The sequence below is a fragment of the Trematomus bernacchii genome, unplaced genomic scaffold (genome assembly GCF_902827165.1).
Source record: "Trematomus bernacchii unplaced genomic scaffold, fTreBer1.1, whole genome shotgun sequence".
NCBI classification, from domain to species: Eukaryota; Metazoa; Chordata; class Actinopteri; order Perciformes; family Nototheniidae; genus Trematomus; species Trematomus bernacchii.
In genome coordinates, this window is record NW_022987546.1 from 1,079,206 (window position 1) to 1,102,791 (window position 23,586).

The 23,586-nt window shown below is 40.8% G+C and overlaps 2 protein-coding genes across 5 annotated transcripts; one reads left to right on the forward strand and one right to left on the reverse strand.

The window, feature by feature from the left end:
- Positions 1 to 2,377: 2,377 nt before the first annotated feature.
- pcgf6 (polycomb group ring finger 6) lies at positions 2,378 to 11,992 on the forward strand. Of its 4 annotated transcripts, none has more exons than XM_034122631.1 (11): positions 2,378 to 2,652; positions 2,738 to 2,815; positions 2,931 to 3,030; positions 3,693 to 3,789; positions 3,989 to 4,044; positions 4,122 to 4,181; positions 5,415 to 5,532; positions 9,389 to 9,416; positions 9,534 to 9,632; positions 11,415 to 11,501; positions 11,610 to 11,992. In XM_034122631.1, exons 2-11 carry the CDS (start codon positions 2,759 to 2,761, stop codon positions 11,658 to 11,660), a joined length of 753 nt encoding a protein of 250 aa, XP_033978522.1. In that variant the 5' UTR covers positions 2,378 to 2,652; positions 2,738 to 2,758; the 3' UTR covers positions 11,661 to 11,992. The 4 variants fall into 4 exon arrangements, with proteins under 4 accessions (XP_033978522.1, XP_033978525.1, XP_033978524.1 ...); XM_034122634.1 differs by having other exon boundaries at positions 5,433 to 5,532; XM_034122633.1 differs by having other exon boundaries at positions 2,750 to 2,815.
- Positions 11,993 to 14,443: 2,451 nt separating this feature from the next.
- Positions 14,444 to 23,181, reverse strand: inaa (internexin neuronal intermediate filament protein, alpha a). Its single transcript, XM_034122630.1, has 5 exons — positions 22,894 to 23,181; positions 19,750 to 19,980; positions 17,663 to 18,190; positions 14,759 to 14,883; positions 14,444 to 14,637 (listed from the first exon to the last, which is right to left on the reverse strand). The coding sequence occupies exons 1-5, from the start codon at positions 23,179 to 23,181 to the stop codon at positions 14,445 to 14,447; spliced, it is 1,365 nt and encodes a 454-aa protein (XP_033978521.1). The 3' UTR covers position 14,444.
- Between the last annotated feature and the right edge of the window lie 405 nt (positions 23,182 to 23,586).

A 23,586-nucleotide genomic window follows, 5' to 3' on the forward strand; every position in this document is an offset into this window, starting at 1 on the left:
TGCTGCGCTCTGTAGACTTCCACTGACCTCATGTAGTGCCACCATCAGGGGGGATTTTTTGTGTGTGAAATTAATTGGCAACTATTAGATATATTTGCATTTACTTTGGCACATATGTCAATTTTCACCAAATGATGAACTGTAATAACTTGTGTGACCGCTAAACAATTTCTCCAGTGCTATCCTCAGGTCAAATCTATAATTTATTGAATAGTCTGGTTGATCAAGTACTTTTAAAATTAGACTCAGTTATACTGTGTGTAAAGAACCAACTAGCAATTGTTAACATGCTAACTTGCTAAGCAAAGATGCCAAAGGTCATCATGTTAGCATTGTATTTTTAAGCATGTTAGCATGCTGACATTAGCAATCACCACACACACACACACACACACACACACACACACACACACACACACACACACACACACACTCTTTTTGAAGATACTGTATGTCAAGTACAGGTTTTTTAAAGAAAACCGAAGAATACTTGACACTAAACAACCAAGTAACATCATCAAAAATATTGATTCCTGCAAGGTTGACTTCTTCTCCGGTCGTGTAAATGGCTGCATTCTGAAACGTGACTGCTGGTGTTTAGTGGAGTTCTTTATGATGTCACTAACAGCTAACCTGACCGCAAAATGTTTTACCACACAGACAACACAACACTATTACACACATTGAACAAACGTCTGGAAATCCCCTATTCATAATGACATCAGGGTATTTGCAAAATAACACAAATGTACCATGGAAGGTTTTCAAAGATTAAGATCTTGCATTATTGATATAATCTAACTGCATGACTTGAAAAGCCACACTTAACATTAAGAGGAGGAAATCTCATTTGATTCCCCAAAGCACAACAAATGTGGTAAATTCTATATTCCCACAGACATCCGCTGGCAGATGGAGAGTACTTGGCACCTCAAAAATAAATCTCTTAAAAGTAAATAAGTTAACCACTAGTCCTAGATATGATTGAGCATTTAGTGTTCTGCACAGAAACAGCCTGATTATGCCTAGTGGAGCGAACCGTTAGAGGATAAAGAGATTTATCATAAATGGAGAGGAATGATTCATCACTGCAAACATCTAAACCTCTCAGGTTTGTACAGAACAATATACTGTAAGGGCATAAGGAATACAAGATTAGCAGGAAGATGTTTGTTTGTTTTGCATTTCAAGTAAAAAGTCGAAATGTTAATAATAAGGTTGAAATGTGGAGGATTAAATCAAATGTTTATAATATATTTGAGATTTTTAGAAAAAGTTGAATTTCTGATGTTGATGTTGATAATAGTTAAAGAGTTGGGAACAAAGGTAAATGGGCCCTTTTATGCTTTTTTGGATTTTGATCTGCTGGAGCATAAATCCACTAATAATTGAGATGGAGTTTCTCCTCTTTCATAAACAGCATGATTTAAATATTGTCCTGATGGAATGTATTTGTTGCTTAGACATGCTGGGGTTGTCTGTTATGGGATGTCCTTACGCTGGTGGGCATGTCACTGCAACATTTCACACCAAATTCACCGTGACTAACTGTAGAGCTCTAAATAATTTGTAAGATTGTTGTTTTGTTTGCTCAAAACATTCGCATATGGGAAATATTATACTATATATATGTACACAAAGTAGATGATTGACAGCTTGTGGTCCATTATGGACGACCCATGCAATGTGTTCAATACTAATAGTAAAAAATTAGTTAATGCATTTTTCCAAATCAAAGCTAATAGGTTGGGCATATATTTTACACTTTAAAACATTTGTTTTTGACACTTACTGCAACATCTTTGCTGTTTTCTTTGTTTTGTTTTCCTCTTATCTGGATCTGCATACACTTCTCCTGTTTCAGTAGCCTAAGCTGTTTCAGTGACAGACCAACTCTGGTGGTCAAGTGAGGTCACATCTTGGGTTAATCACTTCAAAGCAAAACTTGCTCATTGTGATACTAACAAAAACAAAGATATATTTAAAGAGCAAAACTGAAAATAATAAATACATACACAAATACAGGAACTAAACAATAAACGTCTGTTTTTCTAGAAACGTTTATTTTTCTAGAAACGTTTATTTTTTTTAATATTTTATTGATTGTATTTATGTGCTTTTAGCGAACCCTGCTGGCAAGATCATAGGAGAACCGTTGCTCTCGTGCGTCTCTATCTCTGGAAATACGTAATTTTGTCTTCAAAATAAACGTGTCAGATTTGTTCAATGTTCTGGATTATAAGAAAAAAATTCAAATGGACTTGTTCTTGTTATTTCAAACATGCTTTGTTTGACTTTTGTATGGAATATTGCTTTTCTTGTCAACTCATTTATTTTGAATGATCAAGACCGGAAGTTATTTATGATGTTGCCGCCGCAGTTTGTGTCACACACACGCGAGGGAAATAGAGTCGCTAGCGCGAGTGTAAATAACGAAGCAAAGTATATAAAGTTAAGAAGTAGCTTTATTTCGTATTTAAGTTGTCTTTTGTAGTATTAGCAAGCGTCTGGGCGTTTAACCTAGCTAACTGAGGTTACATTAGCAAGCTGTGTCTCTTAACAATCACATTAATTTAAATGTATTTAACGTTAGCCAGCTAGCCACGCATAGCTTAATTCGTAGGGAACTCCAAACAACGTCGACGTTTTGAGGTAATTCGTACTTAAAAAATAAACACTTCATTTTAAAGTTCTTCTCTCGTATCTTTAAGATTTATTATTTTCCGTTCTAACTTAGTGTCGTAAACAGCTGTTGGGAATGTTGCCTCGCTGGAGTCATGAAGGGACAACAAACGATTCAGAGGACGAAGAAGAGGTGCGTTCACATTTACTATTGCTTTTCATTATTGTTTTTCGGGGCAGACAACAAATGTAGCGCTGTATAGGTATGTTCAAGCTGCAACATTGACACGGTGCTTACTCTCACACAGCCCAAGCGTCCTCTCAGTGAATTCTACCCATATATCCGCTGTGCCCTGTGCAGCCTCTTCCTCATCGATGCCACCACCATCATAGAGTGCCTGCACACATGTGAGTGACAACAAGTTATACCAGAGGTCTACTTTAGTTTCTGGAGTCCTCAAAATACCTTGAGAGGATGCAGGAGATCCACATGAACTGGGATGTTAATTTAATACATTATGTCCCTCACTTACTGTATCGCAATAATTAGGGTTTCTCTATTTGGGATGCAGATAGACACATAGGAAACAATGGAAATATGTTCATTAGCGATGCAAGTAAACTTTCAGGATGCTTATACCAATATTTCCTTCCTAGATTGATGCTCCTATACCATGCATATCAGATTCAACAACACAATACATAAGAAGAGAGCAGTTTAACCATTCTGTGTTTAGCGGATACAGGTTATAGCTGATCTTAATATAGACAACATTTATCAGAAATGTCATTACAGAAACGCAAAACACATGTTATATTGGAGGAAACAGTTTCTCTATAGTTTGTGAATCAATATTCTTTGAAAAGATACATTTTAAACTACTAAATTCACTGAATGTCTCAGTTGTTTAACAAACACATTGAATTTAAAAGATGACTATCTTCAAAATCGAAGATTATAGTTCTGAGGTCTCAAAGATTGATATGTATATCAGCTTTAAAAGTCCATATTAATCTCTCTTTGCCATCTACTGTCCTGACTTTATTTTGATGTGTTTATCTTCTCCAAGTTTGCAAAAGCTGCATCGTGAAGCACTTCTTCTACAACAACAGGTGTCCAACATGCAGCACTGTAGTCCACCAGACACAACCGACGTACAACATCAGGTAGGTCTGTCAATGTGATGCATTAGTTCAATTGTGTTACCTTCTGTACCAAAAATAAAGATATCTCTGTCAACCATATGTTTTAGAGTTTAAATGATTATAGGGTTATGGTACAGATTTAATTTCAGAAATGTGGTTGCATTTATTTCCAAGTAAGAACAGTTTGTTTATTGAACACTTTTTCTCTGTTTTCCTGCAGGCCTGACAGACAACTGCAGGATATTGTTTACAAAATGGTTCCCTTCCTGGAGGAGTGTAAGTACAGTACATACCAGTCACAATCATTTTGATGGTCTTCATCTACTCTATCTCTTTGAACTCTTATTCCACAGCCGAAAGAAAACAAATGTGTCAATTCTACAAGGAGAGAGGGCTGGATGTGCCAAACACAGGTAATTCTTTAAACTTAAACGTTTAAAATCAGAAGGCTTGGGGTAACGTTGGATAAAAAGCTTGTGATTTTCTGTAATCGGGGATGCAAACTTGTCACCTTTCGGCGAAATTCGCCGTTTTGTATCCAAAATAGGTAGTTTGTGTTATTCATGTAGATCTGCAATACAAATATTTTTGGGGTATGGGGGGGGGGGTCTGGGACCCGGAGTAATCTGCGGCCGCGAGCATGGTGTTATTTTTTTATATATTATAATGGGCGCGAGCTGTGTGCTCGAATCTTCCTGCCTATCGGCTGAATTCTGCTGCTCCGCGATGAGGGTCTAACTTCAGCAGCTTGAGTAAAAGTAGAAGTACCAGAGTGTAGGAATACTCTGTTACAGTAAAAGTACTGCATTCAAAATGTTCCTCAAGTAAAAGTAGAAAAGTATTATCATCAAAATATAGTTAAAGTAGCGACAGTAAAAGTATCATTGTGCAGATTGGTCCATTTCAGAATAATATATATGATATGTTTTATAATGATTGATCATGAAAGTGTTCTCAAAGCTGGTAAAGGAGCAGCTAGTTTGAATGACTTTGTATACTGCAGGGTAGCTTGTGGATTTACTCCAGGTGGAACTAAAGTCTGATTCAACACTTCATTAGATTTCACATCATTCATCCACATCTGTAAAGTAACTAAAGGTATGCAATACATGTAGTGGAGGAAAAGTACACCTTTTACCTCTGAATTGTAGAGGAGTAGAAGTACACAGTAGCAAAACATTTACATACTTAAGTAAAGTACAAGTATCTCAAAATTGTAAGTATAGAACTTGTTGAGTTTATGAACTTAGTTAACTAACTTAGTTGACTGCTACACAATTAAAATAAATGCTTTTATATATTTCTATTAGATGTGACTCTTTGGCGTTTCTGTTATTATTAACACTGCTGCTTTAGTTGTTCTGACTGCTAAAATCATCTGCTATTCCTAATTTTAAAGCCGATATTCGGGGGGCTCGGATCCTTGTCACCTTTTTCATACCTGATGAGTTTGCATCCCTGGTAATCTAATGTTCTGGACTTTACTTTTCCTGCTGTGAATAGATTTTTGAAGTATTAAGTTAATCTAATTGCGTTGTTCATTTAAGCAGACATGGGTTTTAAACATGGGTTTGTCAACAGCATCAAAAACATGAAAGTTTGTCACACAATCCATTACCTTGTGTTTTGCCTCTCCTGCTTTTCAGTTGTAATCTCGCCTCCAGGTCCTGTTGTCATAAAGAGGCAGAAGAAAGAGAACATTCCCCCGTCTGTGTTCACCATCCCTCCTGAGCTGGATGTATCTCTGCTGCTGGAGTTTGTTGGGTAAGGATCTATACAGCTATGCTGGACAGAATTTTGTCACAACACCTGTATTACCTATTAAAAAGTAATCAACCTAGTAGACATTCTGCTAGATATTATTTTATGCCCCAGAACAAAGAAAATCTACTAAACTACAGTACCAGTCAAAAGTTTGGACACACCTTCTCATTCAGTGGTTTTTGTTTGTTTTGTATTTGTTTCTACTTTGTAGATTAATACTGAAGACATCAAAACTATGAAAGAACACGTATGGAATTATCTAGTTACTAAAAAAGTGTTACAAAATCCAGAATAGGATTTATATTTTGGATTATTCAGAGCAGCCCCCTTTTGCCTTGATGACAGCTTTGCACACTCTTGGCTTCTCTCAGTCAGCTTCATGAGGTCGTCACCTGGAATGGTTTTCAATGAACACGTGTGCCTTGTCAAGAGTCCATTTGTGGAATTACTTCTGAATGTGTTTGAGACCATCAGTTGTGTTGTGCAGAGGTAGGGTTAGTGCACAGTGGAAAGCCCTATTTGACTACTGTTGTAATCCATAATATGGCAAGAACCACTCAACTCAGTGAAGAGAAACGACTGTTCATCATCACTTTGAGAAATGAAGGCCAGTCGATCCGGAAAATCTCAAGAACTTTGACTGTATCCTCAAATACAGTCGCAAAAACCACCAAACGCTATGATGAAACTGGCTCTCATGAGGACCCCCCCGGGAAAGGAAGAGCAAGAGTTACCTCTGCTGCAGAGGATAAACACATCAGAGTTACCAGCCTCAGAAACTGCAAATTAAGCACTCAGATTAGAGCCCACATCAATGATCACAGAGCTCAAGTAGCAGACAATCTCAACATCCACTGTTCAGAGGAGACTGCGTGAATCAGGCCTTCGTGGTCGATTGATGCAAAGATCCACTACTGAGGATGAACAACAAGAAGAAGAGGATAATTGTGTGGGCCAAGAAACACAAGGATTGGACATTAGACAGTGGAAATCTGTACTTTGATCTGATGAGTCCAAATTTGAGATTTTCGGTTCCAACCACCGTGTCTTTGTGAGATGCAGGGAAGGTGAGCGGAAGGTTTCTGCATGTGCGGTTCCCACCGTGAAGCCTGGAGGAGGAGGTGTGATGGTGTGGGGGGGCTTTGCTAGTGACACTGTTGGTGATGTATTCAGAATTCAAGGCACACTTAACCAGCATGGCTACCACAGCATTCTGCAGTAGCCAGCAAAATATAAATCATATTCTGGATTTTTTAACACTTTTTTGTTTACTAGATAATTCCATATGCGTTCTTTTATAGTTTTGATGTCTTCAGTATAAATCTACAATGTAGAAACATTTGAAAATAAATAAAAAACTTTGAATGAGAAGGTGTCCAAACTTTTGACTTGTAGTGTATGTTTAAAGGTCCCATGTCATGGCCATTTCTACTGATCATAATTCCATTGTTGAGGTCTACTAGAATAGATTTACATTGTTCAATTTTCCAAACTCACATTGGTTTCTCATACAGCATCTCTGTATAGTATGTGTATTCACTCTCTGTCCTACACGGCTTGTTGGAGCTCCTGCCCCCCCTCCCTATGAGCCCACTGTGCTCTGATTGCTCAGCTCGCCCACTGTGCTCTGATTGCTCAGCTCGCCCACTGTGTTCTGATGAGTCCACCACCGTTACAGCGGAACATCAGTGATTATGTTTTACAATGGTGTTAGCAACCAGAAAATGACACCAGTAATGACAAACAGATGAGAATGCTGCGTGGGGTCTGGGTGCCGTGTTGGCGGGACGTTGCGGGGCTCGCTGCTGCGGACAGTGTGAGCTGGATCGCTGTCTCAGGCTGAGTTCAGGCTGAGAAATCCGTGGAGCCGCAGCTGAGAAAAGACCAGGCTGAGTGAGTGTGTGTGTGTGAGGAGTTCCACGGATTGGTCTATTTGGACCTGGGTATGGTCACGTCACTACACTCAGGAAGAAAAAAATGGAAAAAGAAACCGGTCTTTTCTGTGTTCGAGTTTTACTCGCTACAGGGTGTACTTTGAGGGTTTGTGACTTTGCAGACCGTTTACATGCAGAAAAAGCTACATAACACGCAAGGGGACGGGTAATAACCTGAAAAGCATGATATGGGACCTTTAACATATTTTCATTCTTCATGTCGTTGTTGAGGAAAATATTTTCCTAGGCCTCTGCCTTTTACCCAGTTTATCACTCTACTCCTATATTCAGCGTTCAGGAACGTGGCCTCGAGGTGCTACTGTCTCCCGTCGTCAGCGTTCGGGAATGCGACTTTGGTTGCCAATTTCTCTCTTCCCTTGAGAATAGTTTTGTCTAGAACTAGATAAATACTTGGGTTTTGGGAGAGATTTTCAGAATTGGTCTAAGAGGAGCTGTGTCACTTTGTTGCTGCAACAAATGTCTTTGTCCATTCTCTGGCCGTAACTTCCAATAAATTCTTCATTGCTGCCATCAAGTGGAGCTCTCCCGTGTTCTCATTGGGTTTCTACACCGTGCTCCAGAACTTTCCTTTGCAGTCGTTCGTGAGATGCCTTTATTGGTTAATTAGCCACACCTGGTGTGAGGTTGATGGGAAAAGGCTTTGCCTCTGGGACATTCATACAGAGTCAAGTGGAAGAACATTTGTCTTTTGCAACATTGTGTTGACATGCCAAAAACAATGTGTTCTGCAAACAGGGTCTATTTTTGTTGTCTGTTTTCTAGTAACAGTGTTTTTACAAGTGTAACCAAGAGGCATTTTCACAGCAGACTTTTTACATTATAAAAAAGCACAGTTGGTACTAATAATACAACAATGGCACTGCTTTCTGTAAGCCATGCCAACAAGCCAGTATGCACAATACCAGTGAAGAATCCTGCAATTCTCAGGTCCAAATGGCATTATTGGGTTTTGGTATAATCACATTTGAACTAATACACTACTGGTCCTGTTTTTTTAAATATTTTCTTCCTTTCTCTATTTAAAAACAAGCACGTAATTTCAGTTGAAAGAAATAGTCAATTATTTTTAATGTTACCATTCTTATTTATTTAGAACATATTTTTAATTTATTCATTTAATGCTTTTGGCCTGTAGACACAAATAAATACTTCTTGTTTGAAAAAGGTACAACACAGTCTGTAGAAGGCCCAATCCCAAACCGCCCCCTACACCCTACCCCTACACACTACCCCTCCGTTTGCTCGGAGGGTCCGCCACATTAAGTGCTGTTCCAAACCAACGAGTGTGGAACGGTGTGGAGGGGGAGTGGGTTATCAAGCCCTCAAACAGCGAGTCTGCATCGGTGCTGACTGGAGACCGGTCTCTACCTGACCGGTCTCAACGCTGTGTGTGTCCGTCAGTAGTTCCAGCAAACATCCACTGATAAACTGCGATGTTAAGAACCTCATGATAACCTCATATTTTTTGTATTTAGGATCATACCTGTATTTAGTCTAGAAACACAATTAAAGATGTTTTATTTAGTTATTAATTGTAATGTTTTGTCAAAGAGATGCTGATTTGAAACCGTTACATACAGTTACGGCATTTCCTGTTTCTGCCGGAGAGAGGGGAGTTTGTCCCAAAGCTTGCCGCTGTATTTACTCCCTCCATCTGACAGGAGGGAGCCTCGTTGAGCTGCGAGTGTCACTCCACGGAGTTCACTCCGTCACGGAGGGGGAGTGTGTAGGGGTAGGGTGTAGGGCGTGGTTTGGGATTGGGCCGTAGTGAATGAAATATCCTGTACGTGTAGTAACACAGACATCCCACTAGATGGGCCGTTCTCTTGAATTGACTGCTTGTTGTTTTTTTTTACCATAAAGTTGTCCTTACTATATATTAACTACTGTTTTGTTTTCAGGGCTGAAGAGGGCATCGCTAATTACAAGGTAACACCCCCCCTTACTATTTGTAGCACTTCTTATTGTATTATAATTGCTTATGTTTACCAGAAAGATATGTAAATAATTAGTACATTCCACCCTGATCACCCTGTCCCTGTTTAGCCGTTAGAGAGGCGGTACGTCCGTGTGTCCGGGGAGGCCACTGTGCGCCACGTGGAGATCTTCATCAGGAGGAAGATGGAGCTGAGCTCAGCATGCCAGGTGAGTGTGCCAGGCTTACAGCTAATGAGTTCTCCAAGTGACACACCCATACTGATCCTGATAGTTGACAGTTTGGGACAGTAAGGCAGTTGGCATTACAGCATAGTGTAGGCGTGTACAGGGTCATGTGGTGTATGCAAGTGAGAGGGATCACAGATTAAGAGTAACACACCTGTGGCATATAATGCATATTAAAGGTAGGGTAGGTAAGTTTGAGAAACCGGCTCGAGATACACTTTTTGTTATATTCCATAGAATGCTCTTAACATCCCGATAGCAATGAATATCTTAAGTGCTTTGACAAAAAATCCATTACAAAATGTCATCTGTGGAAGCCGTAGTACTGTAAAAAGCACGACCAATCATTTTAGCCGGCCCGGCTTAAATAACTGGATGGCCTACCTGCCCTGTCAGCCTTCCATCTGGGCACAAACTTATCTCGTGCCCTCATTGGTCATGTGCGCGTTCGTGTGTGTTGGAGGAGGGGCTCTGTAAGGAAGTGGCAGATTTTCTCCGGTTGTGTATTTTCAAATTCTAGCGATCTCGAGCCGGTTTCTCAAACTTACCTACCCTACCTTTAACAATAACTGTTGTAAACCCACAACAATAGTGTTATTTCCGATTACTAGTGCGTGACACAGCTGATCTGTTACAATTTCTAATAGTTATAACACCATTTTTACACATTCTAAAAGGTATTTGAAAAGATGATTGTAACCATTTTACATCATTGCATGGAAGATAGTTATTTGTTGGTCACATGCCTAACTGACATCTAACATGTTGTAGATACTAAACTGATCAATTCAGGCCAGCCAAAACAACTGAACAGGGTCTCTCCAGATAATTTCTGTGATATATTTAATGGGGCTATTTTTTCCCTGGAATAGCAGCATGGCACATAGTGGAGGTCTACCTTGTCATTTAGTTATTGAAAGACATGCATCTTGTCAGCATAGTTACCATGTTAAACAGTAGGAGGAGATATGTGGTTGTGCATTTGTAATACAACCTTCAGGGATACAGCTACAGCGACTGGTCAACTGCTCAGGTCAAAACCCAGCAGGGTTTCTACATCGAAAGGGCAACAATAACTCCTGAAGAACAAGCTCAATCTGATTATAATCACCTCATAAGTGCAGTGATACCACATGTATGTCTCAAGAGGCAAGGACACGCTGTAAAAGAAGGTCCAGGTATTAAATCAGACATTTCCCCTTTCCTCCAAATGCAAAGAAACAGACATTTTAGTTTACTCGGTTAGACAAGTTCAGGTGTAGGTGAATCAAGTATTTAGTAACACTTGGAAGAGGATTAGCAGCTTACATTGATTTCCTGTCCTCAATGCTGCACCCTGGCATGTCTGGACAACACGAGAGTGGACAGAGAAAGACTTGCCGGTGATTGTATGCTGTCTATTTTAGCAAAGGGCACATCAGCTTACCTTCAATTCCTATTAATTCAACTGACAAAGAACCAGATGATCTTCAAACATAAAAACAAAAAGGACATTTGTGAAGCGGAGTAACTCAGCATCTTTGAGCTGGACATAACCTAAAAGTTGTGAAAACTTACTTTAAGAGTTGGTGTTTAAGCCCAGAATTAGATGGTTTAGTTTGGTCAAAACCAACACATTTCTGAAGTCAGAATTGAATGTAGGACTGAATGCCCTGAAACCTTTCTGCAAAGTAATTTAAACACATACACATAGAAATGTCTTGAGGCATACGGTGTCTGATCAAATATCTACAGCTATGCTCTAAATGTGTCTGTGTCCTGCAGGTGGACGTGGTTTGTGGAGATCACCTCCTCGATCACTTCCAGTCCCTCAAGGACATTCAGAGCTTTGTGGGTGAAGAGGCACTGCAGGTGAGCCCCACAAACACACACAAGAGGAAGACATTTTAAGACGTTACATTATGAAAAAGGCCAGGAATACCTTTAAGTGATTCTTTCTGTGGTTCCATTTTGCTACAGGACGGTCTGTTGGTGCTGCATTTTGGCCTGGTCCTGCCCTCCCAGCCATGAGCACGAGAGGTGGACGTAGTCCAAGAACTCATCACTTGGATTTCCTTTATTTGTTAACAGTCTGAAATGAAAAGATCTAAACATTTAAAACTGCAACGCTCAATTGTTCTAATAATATTATCACTGGGCATTCAGGACAGCCCTGGTTTCTGTTTGTTTCGCACAGACATTTGATTAACAGAAGGGCCATCATGCAAAATGAATTAAACCCGAGTCCTTGTCTTACTGCCAAGATGTCTTTGAAGGCATCGTTCCAGGTGCTGTGTGTGTGTGTGTGTGTGTGTGTGTGTGTGTGTGTGTGTGTGTGTGTGTGTGTGTGTGTGTGTGGTGTGTGTGTGGTGTGTGGTGTGTGTGTGTGTGTGTGTGTGTGTGTGTGTGTGTGTGTGTGTGTGTGTGTGTGTGTGTGTGGTGTGTGTGTGTGTGTGTGTGTGTAGTGTGTGTGTGTGTTGGTGTGTTGTGTGTGTGTGTGTGTGTTGTGTGTGTGGTGTTGTTGTGTGTGTGTGTGTGTGTTGTGTGTGTGTGTGTGTGGTGTGTGTGTGTGTGTGTGTGTGTGTGTGTGTGTGTGTGTGTGTGTGTGTGTGTGTGTGTGTGTGTGTGTGTGGTTTTCTTTATTTATCATCTCAAGAGCTGAGCGGAGTTTCATATTGATTGTTGTGATTTAAGGGCTTGAAACAAAAGGACCTCAACTACCAAAAGTTTTTGTGTGGAGCTTTATATACTGTCTATTTTATTTACAGCTTGCTTTGTGTTGATTGACATATTTAATTCAATAGCATTTGTATAGTCTGCTGATGGGGTTTGTTCAAAAAGCCTTTCCTACTCAGTTTTGTCAGAATGAGTTAATAAATGACTGCTCGACTGCAGGTATGTTTCTCGATTCATCCACGTTTCCTGGTTTGAGCTTAATTTCCTCCTAAGGTGTAAATGCTCTTCTCCCACCAGTGTCTGTCATTGTTTAATATCTTGCTACACTAAATGAATTCCCCATTTCAAAAGCCAACTATTTCTGATCTTCTATCCTTTAGTAGAGGTGGATGGTGATCTGCTCAAAGTGCTGCAAGTCCTAGGAATTTGATACAGAAGTCATAGAAACTGTAAAAGTATGCAATCATTAAAGTATAGCTGCTAGTCATTCGACTTATAAATACATTGAGGAACGGAAAGATAATTGCCAACAATTTAGATAAATTATAAATAGTTACATTTTTTCCTTGCAGAAATGTCAGAACATGTTTTTACTCATGGTTTTCTGCTTAATTGTCATATTCAAGTGAACCATAACTGACAAAACAAAACCATACAATAATTCCAGAAAATATTGGTGATTAAAAACCATTATGTTAATACTATTTTTTTTATAGCCCTGGTGTCAAAATCTACCTGGAGATGGCTTTGAATGTATTTGGGATTACGCTGATTTGCACATGAAAACAAAGACGTGATTTGACAGTCATGTTATTTTATTGAATGCTACTGAAACAACAGTGAGTGGTTTTCCAGTGGGTGGGTAAATCCAAACTATAGATTAAAGGTAGGGTAGGTAAGAATGGAGAAACCAGCTCGAGTGCGCTAGAATTTGAAAGTACACAACCGGAAAACATCTGCCCCTTCCTTCAGACTTCCTTACAGAGCCCCTCCAACACACACGAACGTGCACATGACCAATGAGGGCACGAGATAAGTTTGTGCACGAGATGGAAGGCTGACAGGTAGCTAGGCCATCCAATTATCTGACCCGGGCCGGCTCAGATAATTGGTCGTGCTTTTTACAGCGCCACGGCTTCCACAGATGACATTTTTTTTAATGTATTTATTGTCAAAGCATTTAATGTATTCATTGCTATCGGGATGTTAAGAGCATTCCATGGAATATAACACAAAGTGTTTCTGAAGTGAATTACCTACCCTACCTTTAACTGAACCAACATACTGAATATATTTCACAGATATTTCATTCTGCACATGGTTACATTTTACACCATGAGGAAGATCTACACTTTGTAAAGTCATAAAACCAAACACAATGTAAAACATTCTCATCCCACATACATCCTAAAGTAACTTATAATATTAAGTTTGCTTATGCTCTGACATCAATGCACCATCAGCACCAATATTTATTTCCCTCCCCTGTCACACAGGTTTAAGTCAATCTTACAGCAGCAAGATGGAATTGAATCCAGAAAATACATTCAATACCTGGTCACTTATTAATTCATTTGGCCTCTCCTATCTCGCACTGCATGTTTGTGGAGAACCTGGTGTTAAATCACTTTAAGATGACCTGATTCTGGGTCAGGGTCCAAGTGCAATATAACATTCCCTCTCTGAAGATTGATGGTTGATTTTTCTAAGTTAGTTTTCTTTATTTAGTGTAGAAGAGTCTGTCACTCTTCGCGTAGTACTGACAAACTCCTCATTTTATAGCAAAAGTCAGCAAAATACCTCCTTTGCCACAGAGACCACCAGGAATTCATTATCACCCAAAACGTTTAAGCTATGATTTCAAACATTTATCTTAGGGTTGGCTTTAACAAATACATATTTGTTATTTTTCTTTTCTTTTTTATGACATAGTTTCGTCATGTTTGTGCACCATGTATGCGCTGTTCTGGATTGTTGGGGGGTAAAACCTGTGTATGTGTAAACGATACCTAATCTATCTATGCACAATTTATATTAAAGATATGTTCCAAAAAAACTAAGAAAAACAAATACAGCGACTAAACCAACTACATATGAAGTACATATCTCCTTTCTCCACATTCCCCTGGTAGTCTCGCTTCAGTTGTTGGAGTTGATGTCCGCCTCATCTTTCTCCTCACTGCTCTCCTTGAAGCTCTCCTTGGTGGCCCCCCCCTCCTTCTCCCTCGGGCTCCTGGAGGGGCCGGCTGCGGCTCGAGGCTGGTAGCTGTAGCTGGCAGCACCAAAGGAGATCCCTGAGTTAAAGTGAGTCTCCTCCCCCTCCAGCAGTTTCCTCATAGGACCAAAGGAAACACATGTCAGACTGGACACACAGACTTAAAGCACCTTATAAATATGTTTGATGAGTCTACAAGTCAAGAGATCTGCTGTTGGGGTTGTCCTTTAGTCAGCACCTGTAAGCGGCTATCTCTATGTCCAGGGCCATCTTGACATTGAGCAGGTCCTGATACTCCCTCAGGTGCAGCGCCATCTCCCCCTTCATGTTCCTCAGCTCAGTGTCCAGCTGGCCAATAGTGTCCTGTTTCATAAATGAAAGAAGGTAGATTATCAGTAGTGTCTAAATTCATTTACTTGGCAAGTAGGGGTTTTATCCTCTATGATATGAGCTTTTCTGGGGTTTAACGGTTTGCCCTTCCTTTAGCACAATAACCTTTAAGGCTTAGCTGTACGTTCTCTTAGGGCTTCCTGTATCCGAATTAGCAGGTCACAGGTAATCTAATAAAAACGCAGGGTCAATTCACTAAGAGCGCTTCCAGTCAGTCTCACTGTCACAGACTTCCGCACGCGAAGGGTCATGGTCTGACTTTAGACCTTCAACCTTAATTGTCCAGTTTAGCAAGAGCCAGAGCCTTACTAACTTATTATTAGAGAGACATTTTGACAAATCAAATCTGGGATGTTTCGCTAATATAGCACGCGCTGTAATCGACTGCTAACAAGTTGCTCAACGAACCACAATTATTTTATTTGTTATTTTTGTGGAATTTTTTGTGTGTACATTGGCTGATTCTGCCGTTTGCGTTAATTGTTTGACATTTCAGGAAAAAAATGTATTCACTGAGTTGAAGAGAGCATTGATACATCTCCATGAAGCTACAACTAGCAACGAGTTAGCCTAGCTTAGCACACATACTGGAAACAGCGGGAAACATTTCTCCTGGCTCTGTCTAAAATAAATTAAACCAACCTACCAGAAATTCTGAAGCTCATCTTAACACATAACATCTTATTCATTTGTACAATGAACCAAGTTGTGATGGTGTGGTTTCAGGATAGTTATGGACCATTTCCTGTCTAGTAACAGTGACTTCTTTCAGTTTTAAGGTCACCTATCATGCTATTTTTAGGCAATAGCATAGGTCTCAGATATATAAAAAAACATGTCTATGAAGTGTTTTGCTCAAAATATCAAACAGATCACCCATTCTAGCCATGCCTCATATTCCTGTTTCAAAAGTGCTGATTTGGGGTATAAAGCTTTAAAAAAATAAAAAGGGAGGGGGCTGAGTTCATGCGGGACCCGGCAGCTACTGTCTAAACTAAATACTGTCGTAATGAAACGCCATATCATGGAATATCAAGGATTATTTCTGAAACAATATGGAGCTCAAAGGCTTTCTCTCTTGCCAGTTATACCACAAGGTGAGTTCCTTTTTATATCCAGCTTCTTCACACACATGCTCTGTGCAGTACAGGTTAGCTCTGAGTGTTAGCGATGCTAATGTAAACACCGACCCTATTACGTCCAAAACAGTCGGGCATTGTTTCTGATAGCAACTTTCTGATAGTGCCGTGGGTCCACATTTCCGATATTACGTCATATCGGACGCAAATCTGGATCAGCTCCGTTGTACCCCCGTTTTTAGAGATTTGGGTACGGAGGAATAGAGAGAGGTTTTTATTTTCTGACGCTGCGTGAGTTCCCTGACACACCGGGGACACATATTTATGTATAAAAGACGTCAAAAAGTGCATTTTGCATCATAGGTCCCCTTTAAGCGCCAGGTGGTTGTAGATGGATATTGGATTTTTTTAAACACTGATTCCCCCTCATGGACACTTTAAGAGACTCATATTTAAATATCCGCATTTTGTTTGGATAAATGTACTGTTAGAAACAACATTTTGGCACAGAGTCCTAAAAGGGTGGCGGAAGAGTTATAGTTGAGAGCTGAATTCCTTAAACATACAAAGGATGGACCTTCCTGCTGTGCACGTTAGCTAACAGCTTTACTTAAGCTGTGACATAATTCATGAGGAACTTGACCATGAGATCTGCTCCTCTCAAATCCTCTTATTTCACAGAGTTGTAAACAGATATGACCTCTATCACGTAGACAGTGCCAACAGTGCTAGAGCTGACTGACTGGGTCTCTGATCATTTACAAAGTTGATGCCTAAAGTGTTGTATTTGAGTTGTCGCCCTGCAGCTTTACTTTACTGTCTTAGAGCCTTCTTAAAAACTGCGTGGAAGTGGTTTTTGCCTCAATCTGATATATCTAAATTGTTACACTCATTATTTTAGTTTATCTGTCTACAGGATTACTGAAAACACTACCATGTGCATTCATGTGGACAATTTATAGGTATTTGTAGATAGTTACATTACATTACATGTTACTTGTTAGACGCTTTTATCCAAAGCGACTTACATACTCAATACTGTGGACAATCCCCACAGGAGCAATTTGGGGTGAAGTGTCTTGCCCAGGGACACAACGACATGCTGACTGCAGTGGGGTTTGAACCTATGCTCCCCTGATCCGAACACCAACGCACTAGCCCACTGCGCCACACGCCTCACTAGTTTTATCTTTTACATATAAGTGTATGTCTATGGCATAAATTCTGACACAACATTTGTGTTTTTGTACATAAAATCCTGATTTCATTTTATTCTAATACACACGTTTAAGACAAATATACAGAATAATATAGTAAGAGTTACTATAGCCAATCAAATCTTTTTTTTTTAAGTGTTAGTTTTTGTTGTATTTTCCCATTGAATTATCAAATTAATAGTTTCTATTAACACCCATAGTTGTTTGTTCTGTGGATTTTCAACAGTATCAGAGAAACTTTTTATGGAAAAAAATAATAGATAGATAAAAAAAAAAAAGATAATCTTTTGTAAGCACCTACATAAAACTCTGTTCACCTCCAATGTTTTGGGCAATTTCAGAAAACCAGACGAATAAACTCCAAACTGCTTGCATAGATATAATGAGAAATACATTTGCTTGAATGTATTGAATAGCCCCCTTTAAGGAGACCACAGTGATGATTTTGTTGCTTACCTGCAGGGCTGAGACTTCAGCGTTGTTTCCCACCTCCATCTCTGTGATCTGCCTCTCCAGAGACTCGTTGGCGCCCCTCAGGCTCTCGATCTCGATGGTCTTGGACTGCAGCTGTCTCCTGAACTCACTGACCTCCTCCCTGCTGGCCCTCATGGCCTCGTTGGTCCTGGAGGCCTGCTCACTGAGGCTGGCGAACTTGCTCTTGTACCATTCCTCGGCCGACTGCAGGTTCTTGGAGGCGATGGACTCGTACTGGTTGCGGATCTCCTTCAGAGCCGAGGTGAGGTCTGGATTGGCGAGCTCGAGCTCCACGGAGACCTGCTGCTTCTCCATCATGGTGCTCAGCTCCTGGATTTCCTCGTCATGCACAGTCCTCAGGAAGTTGATTTCATCCATCATCAATTCCAGACGGCGCTCCAGATCCAGGCGAACGGCTGTGGCGTCATCCACGTCCTTCCTGAAGGACCTCAAGTTCTGCTCAGCTTCGTCCCGCGCCCTCACCTCCTCCTCGTACTTCACACTGAGCTTCTGAAATGAGACATGAGAGGGGAGTTGCAGATACAATATGTAACATTATACAATTTCTAAAACAACCAGACCTTTGTTGTTAGGCTGTATTCTTACATGCTCGCAAATATCCATTCAAACCTAGAGAAATGTTTCATTGGAATCAAGGTTACGCTCAGTTTCATTTAGGCTGCTTTTACACGGGAACGTTTGCGTTTATGCACAGTATGCGCTTTCAAAAAAGTCTTCCGTTCACATGCATTTGTTTCATTTAACGTGTCTGTTCAAACGAGACCGCTGGAAACGCTGTAGTACATATGCCGGGACTGTAAGTGGCGCTGTACTTCCACACGAGACCGCTCGAAAGTGCTGGACACGCTGTAGTACATATGCCGGGACTGTAAGTGGCGCTGTAACTTCCGCCACAAAATACACCAAAAGCAGCGAAGAAGACCCCGGAGCAGCCCCGCAGCAATGTTGCCATGGCTACCCTTCTGTTTATGCCCCGCGGTGGATTTAGCAACATGTAGTAGTTAATTGAATTCTCCATGTCCACTTGTTGCTGATGGTTGTGGTAGAGGAGCTGTAGATTTTGCACTAACATCTGTAGCATGGTCGAGCTGTAGATGTTGTACTAACATCTGTAGCATGGTCAGTAGCAGTAGCACTAGCAGTAGCTACTGACAGTAGCTACTGGCCATGCTACAGCAGTGAGCAGCAGAGGCGGGGAGAGGTGGGGCTATCGTTATTTTTTCAGGAAATATTCGTATAGAGGCGATTACACGGACTCGTTTGACCCCCCCAGAGCGTTTCGTTTGCAAATCTATCCACCTTGGGACCCGTTATCGTTTGTGGGGTCCGTTTGTTACGGCCTCGTGTAAATAATAGGGCTATACGCAAGAGAAACTATGCAGATACAAGCCGTTTCGTTCTCGTGTAAATGTGGCCTTTTTTATGCCTTTTCAGATCTTTGTTGTTTTCAACTGTAGTTTTTAACCCAAAGTATTTCTTAAAGGTCACCTATTATGCAAAATCCACTTGTTCATGTATTTTATACATAAACATGTGTCCTCTGTGTTAACAGATTTGGAAAGTTTCAGGAAAAAATATTCTCTCTCTTTTTGTCTTGATACATCTTTATAAAAACCTGTCTAAAAATGAGCTTATCAGATTTTGCCCACTTTGTGATGTCACTGTTTTTTTGGGGTTGTGCAACCATTATCCAATAACCAACCAAGATGAATCACTTATCAGAGGGGTGTGGCCAGCAGCAGCTCATTAGCATTTAAAGCTACAGACACAGAATCAGCACATTTGAAACAGGGCTGAAACCGGGTATGGGATGCTATATTTCATGATCTGTTTGGTATTTCAAACCAAACACTTCAGATACATGTTTTGTATATATCGTAGACCTGTAATATATGGTTCAAAAACAGTATAATAGGGGACCTTTACGTTATCACAAAAACAAGTTGAGCAAACGTTAGCGGCAGCAGAACTGCATCAAAAAAACTTTATTAATTATTTTGCCTCTTATTATCGTCAGCTTTTTATCCTTTTTTACACATTGGTTTTACCTGCAGCTCATCCTCCATGTTGTTCCTATCGATCAGGATGCGGTTCTTGTCCCGGCTCAGCTCCTCCACCTGTGAGCGCAGGTCCCTGAGCTCCTGCTGGTAGAGGAGGGCGACGCGGGACGGCTCGTCCTGTTTCTGCCTCAGCGTCACCAGCTCCATCTCCAGCACCTTGTTCTGCTGCTCCAGGTGCCGCACTTTATCGATGAACATGGCGAAGCGGTCATTGAGACCCTGGAGACAGGATAAATGCTTATCATCACACAAAATCCTCCATAAGTTTATCTCGTCTCATCTACCATCCAATTTACAACTTCACTTATTTTGAAAAATACCAAACAGATCACCCATTCTAGCCATGCCTCATATCGCTCTATTTCACTTCCTGTTTCAAAAGTGCTGATTTGGAGTATAAAGCTTTAAAAAAAGAAAAGAAAAAATGATAAAGAAAAGAAAAAGGAGGGGGCTGAGCTCATGCGGGAGATTCTACCAGCAGATACTGCGGTGATGAAACGCCATATCATGGATTATCAAGGATTATTTCTGAAACAGTATGGAGCTCAAAGGCTTTCTCTCTTGCCGGTGTTATACAAGGTGAGTTCCTTTTTATTTCCTGCTTCTTCACACACATGCTCTGTGCAGTACAGGTTAGCTCTGAGTGTTAGTGATGCTAATGTACACATGCACCGACCATATTACGTCCCAAACAGTTGGGCATTATTTCTGATAGCAACGTTTCTGATAGGGCCGTGGGTGTAAAGCCAGGCTACATTTCCAATATTACGTCGTATCGGACGCAAATCTGGATCAGCTCTGTTTTTTAGAGATTTGGGTACGGAGGAAAAGAGAGAGGGTTTTATTTTCTGATGCTGCGTGATTTCCTCGACACACCGGGGACACATATTTATGTATAAAAGACATCAAAAAGTGCATTTTGCATGATAGGTCCCCTTTAAGCTTATAGTAGCATCTGTTCCACCACTAGGGGGGAGCAGAACAGTCTCTAAACACAACTCATTAGGCGCTTTCACACCAAGTACTTTTCCCAGGAATAGTTCCCGGAACTTTTATTTCCTGGAACTATCTAGTAAATCGCATTCACACCGGAATAAGTTCCTGAGGGAGCCGCTGACGTCACTTCTTCTTCTTCTTCTGCTTTGGGTTTACTAGCAGGCCGCAAACAACTTCACGGCGTATACTGCCACCCGAAGTCCCCGGCCGGAAGTCCCCGGAGTTGGGGACTGGCTTCCCAGCAGCTTCTACTGAAGCCTTCCGAGTAAATCGCCAGAAGCGCCGACACCTCCTCATCTCCACCGCTCCCATGTTTTATTTTGTGTTGCCATAAGTTAGTCTCTCTGCGTTTGTGCGCTGGGCTAATGCTAATGCTAATGCTAATAATGCTGATGCGAGCAAAGATAATGGCGGCTTCACAAAAACTTTTCTGAGTTTTACGGGGTGTGGTTTGCAATTCGCCCAGCCAATCAGAAATTGGAACCTTTTTTTCCCTAGGAAAGTCCCTGCTCTCTAGCAGGGACTAAAAAAAGGTTATTTTTGGTGTGAACGCAAAATCCCAGGAACTATCGGAACTATTCCTGGGAAAAGTACTCCGGTGTGAAAGCGTTCACACTAATTTACACATCAATCAATTATGTACTTTTATATTACGCTGTAACAGGATCTAGTGATATCCAAGCAACAGAGCTTCATTTAGCATGAAAGAATTATTGCACTGTATATATATATATATATATATATATGTATATATATACAGTGCAATAAGCTTCTTAGTGCAATAAGAAGCTACAGTGACGTTAATCTACGTCGGTAATATTAACTTTATTTAATACAACATTTACGGTACAAGATTTAATCATACAGCCCATGTAGTATAATATTTTACAAATGATGAATTACAGCAAACATGTGCAATATATCCATTATTACAGCTCCGTGGGCTGGCAGTAAGGCGATATGGGACGGGTCCGTTCTTATTGTACATCCATGGGTAAAGATAAACGCATGTACTAGTGCTGAACACGTAACATGAACGTGCCGGGCGGCGCGGTCCCGTGGGTTAGATGCGCGTTCATAATGCAGAGGGATATAACTCTCAGAATAACGTTATTAGCACATTTTTACAACTTGAGGAACGTATGTTTTTAATAAGGGCTATACAAGTGTTCATACTGGGTAGTTTATTTAGTTTAAAAAAAAGTATCCAACGATTTACAGACCACTCTTTCCCCATGTAAGTCAATGGGAAAAAGTGTTTCCGGGCCTGGCAACCAAAAGGAAGTGTAGTACTGCCGTTTGGCCAGCACGAATATTTTCATCAGAGTCCGGCGCACTTCCTGGGGGCTTGCAACAGACGCCTAATGTACAGCGAGTGGGTGGGCGTCGCAGTATACGCGGGAAGTTTTTCTTCTTCTTCTCTTGTTTTGCAGCGGATTGCAAACAACTTTAAGGTGCATACCGCCACCTACTGTACTCGCCGTGAAGTGGTTTGTGGCCTGCCAGTAAAGCCAAAGCAGAAGAAGAAGAAGTGACGTCAGCGGCTCATTTGCGTAATCTTCCCTCAGGGAAAAGTACTCCGGTGTGAACGCGATCTGTACTAAGTGCCCTGGGGTTAAAAGCGCCGCTCTTAGTGCCGGAACTAAGTACAGGAAAGTACTTGGTGTGAACGCGGCTATTGATGTTATTTCAATTTGATAGCTGAGGGAAACTGATGATTATGATGGGAACTCCCTGTGGTTTCAATAAATTGATCAATTTATTCATAAAAAACGGATTGGTGCTGCTTTAAATATTATGGATGCAGGTTTAAAAACAAAACAAAAAAGCTAGTTTGTTCGCATGCACTGTTATACTAATATTACTGTTTTCATATAGCTTTTAATTTAATTGTATTATGTTTTTATCACTTTACTGTTCTCAAATTATAAAAATGTTTAATATGATTTTGCCTTTTCCACACTTCTGTTGGTTTGTTTTTCTTAGTTTGATTGATTGGTGATCTGATAGCATATTAATTATAGATTTTAAATAAAACAGACCACAACACAACCAATCGAAAAGAGTTTTAAATACATCTTTCTGTAGTAACCCAACATGCAAATATTTTATATTTTCTTCAAATCCGTCCCTTACCTGCAACTGCTCCTTCTCGTTGGTTCTAATCATTTTGAATTCATTGTTGACCACAGAAGTCTGCGTCAAATCCAGGGAGTCTGCGGGCACCGGAGAGTAGGAGCGGCCGACCCGCCTGTACAGGCTCATGGAGGAGGGGAGACTGTTGCGGGGCCCGGCCATGGAGCGGAGCCCCGGGGTGCTCCGGGAGGAGGCGCTGCCCATGCGAGAGGAGGAGACGGGGAATTTAGGGGAATCCCCGAAAATCTTCCGGTAGGAGGACGAGGTGTAGCGGTCTCCGTGGTTCATGTTTGCTAAGAGTCAGAGATAAAACTGAGGGGCTTAAAGAGCTTTGCAGGAGTTTATAGGCAGGTGGCAGGCGGAGCGAACCATTTTACGCACGGCTGTAAAACACTGGAGCAGTGCAGTGAACTAGTGATGGGAATTATGGCTCTTTGAAGGGAGCCGGATCTTATGGCTCCGTTCCTTTCAAAGAGCCGTTCAAAAGAGCCGTTCAAAAGAGCCGTTTTTTAAAAGGGGGCGGGGTTACTAGGTTTATCTGCGAAATAATCACCAGGATAATGATTGACTGTATTGCCAGACCTAATGTCAATAATCGGCATTGTAAACATGACACAAGGTGGCGCCATATCCATGTCATTCATGTCAGTGAATGTACTTTGAATTTACCCTCTGTATGTGTTAAGTAAATAA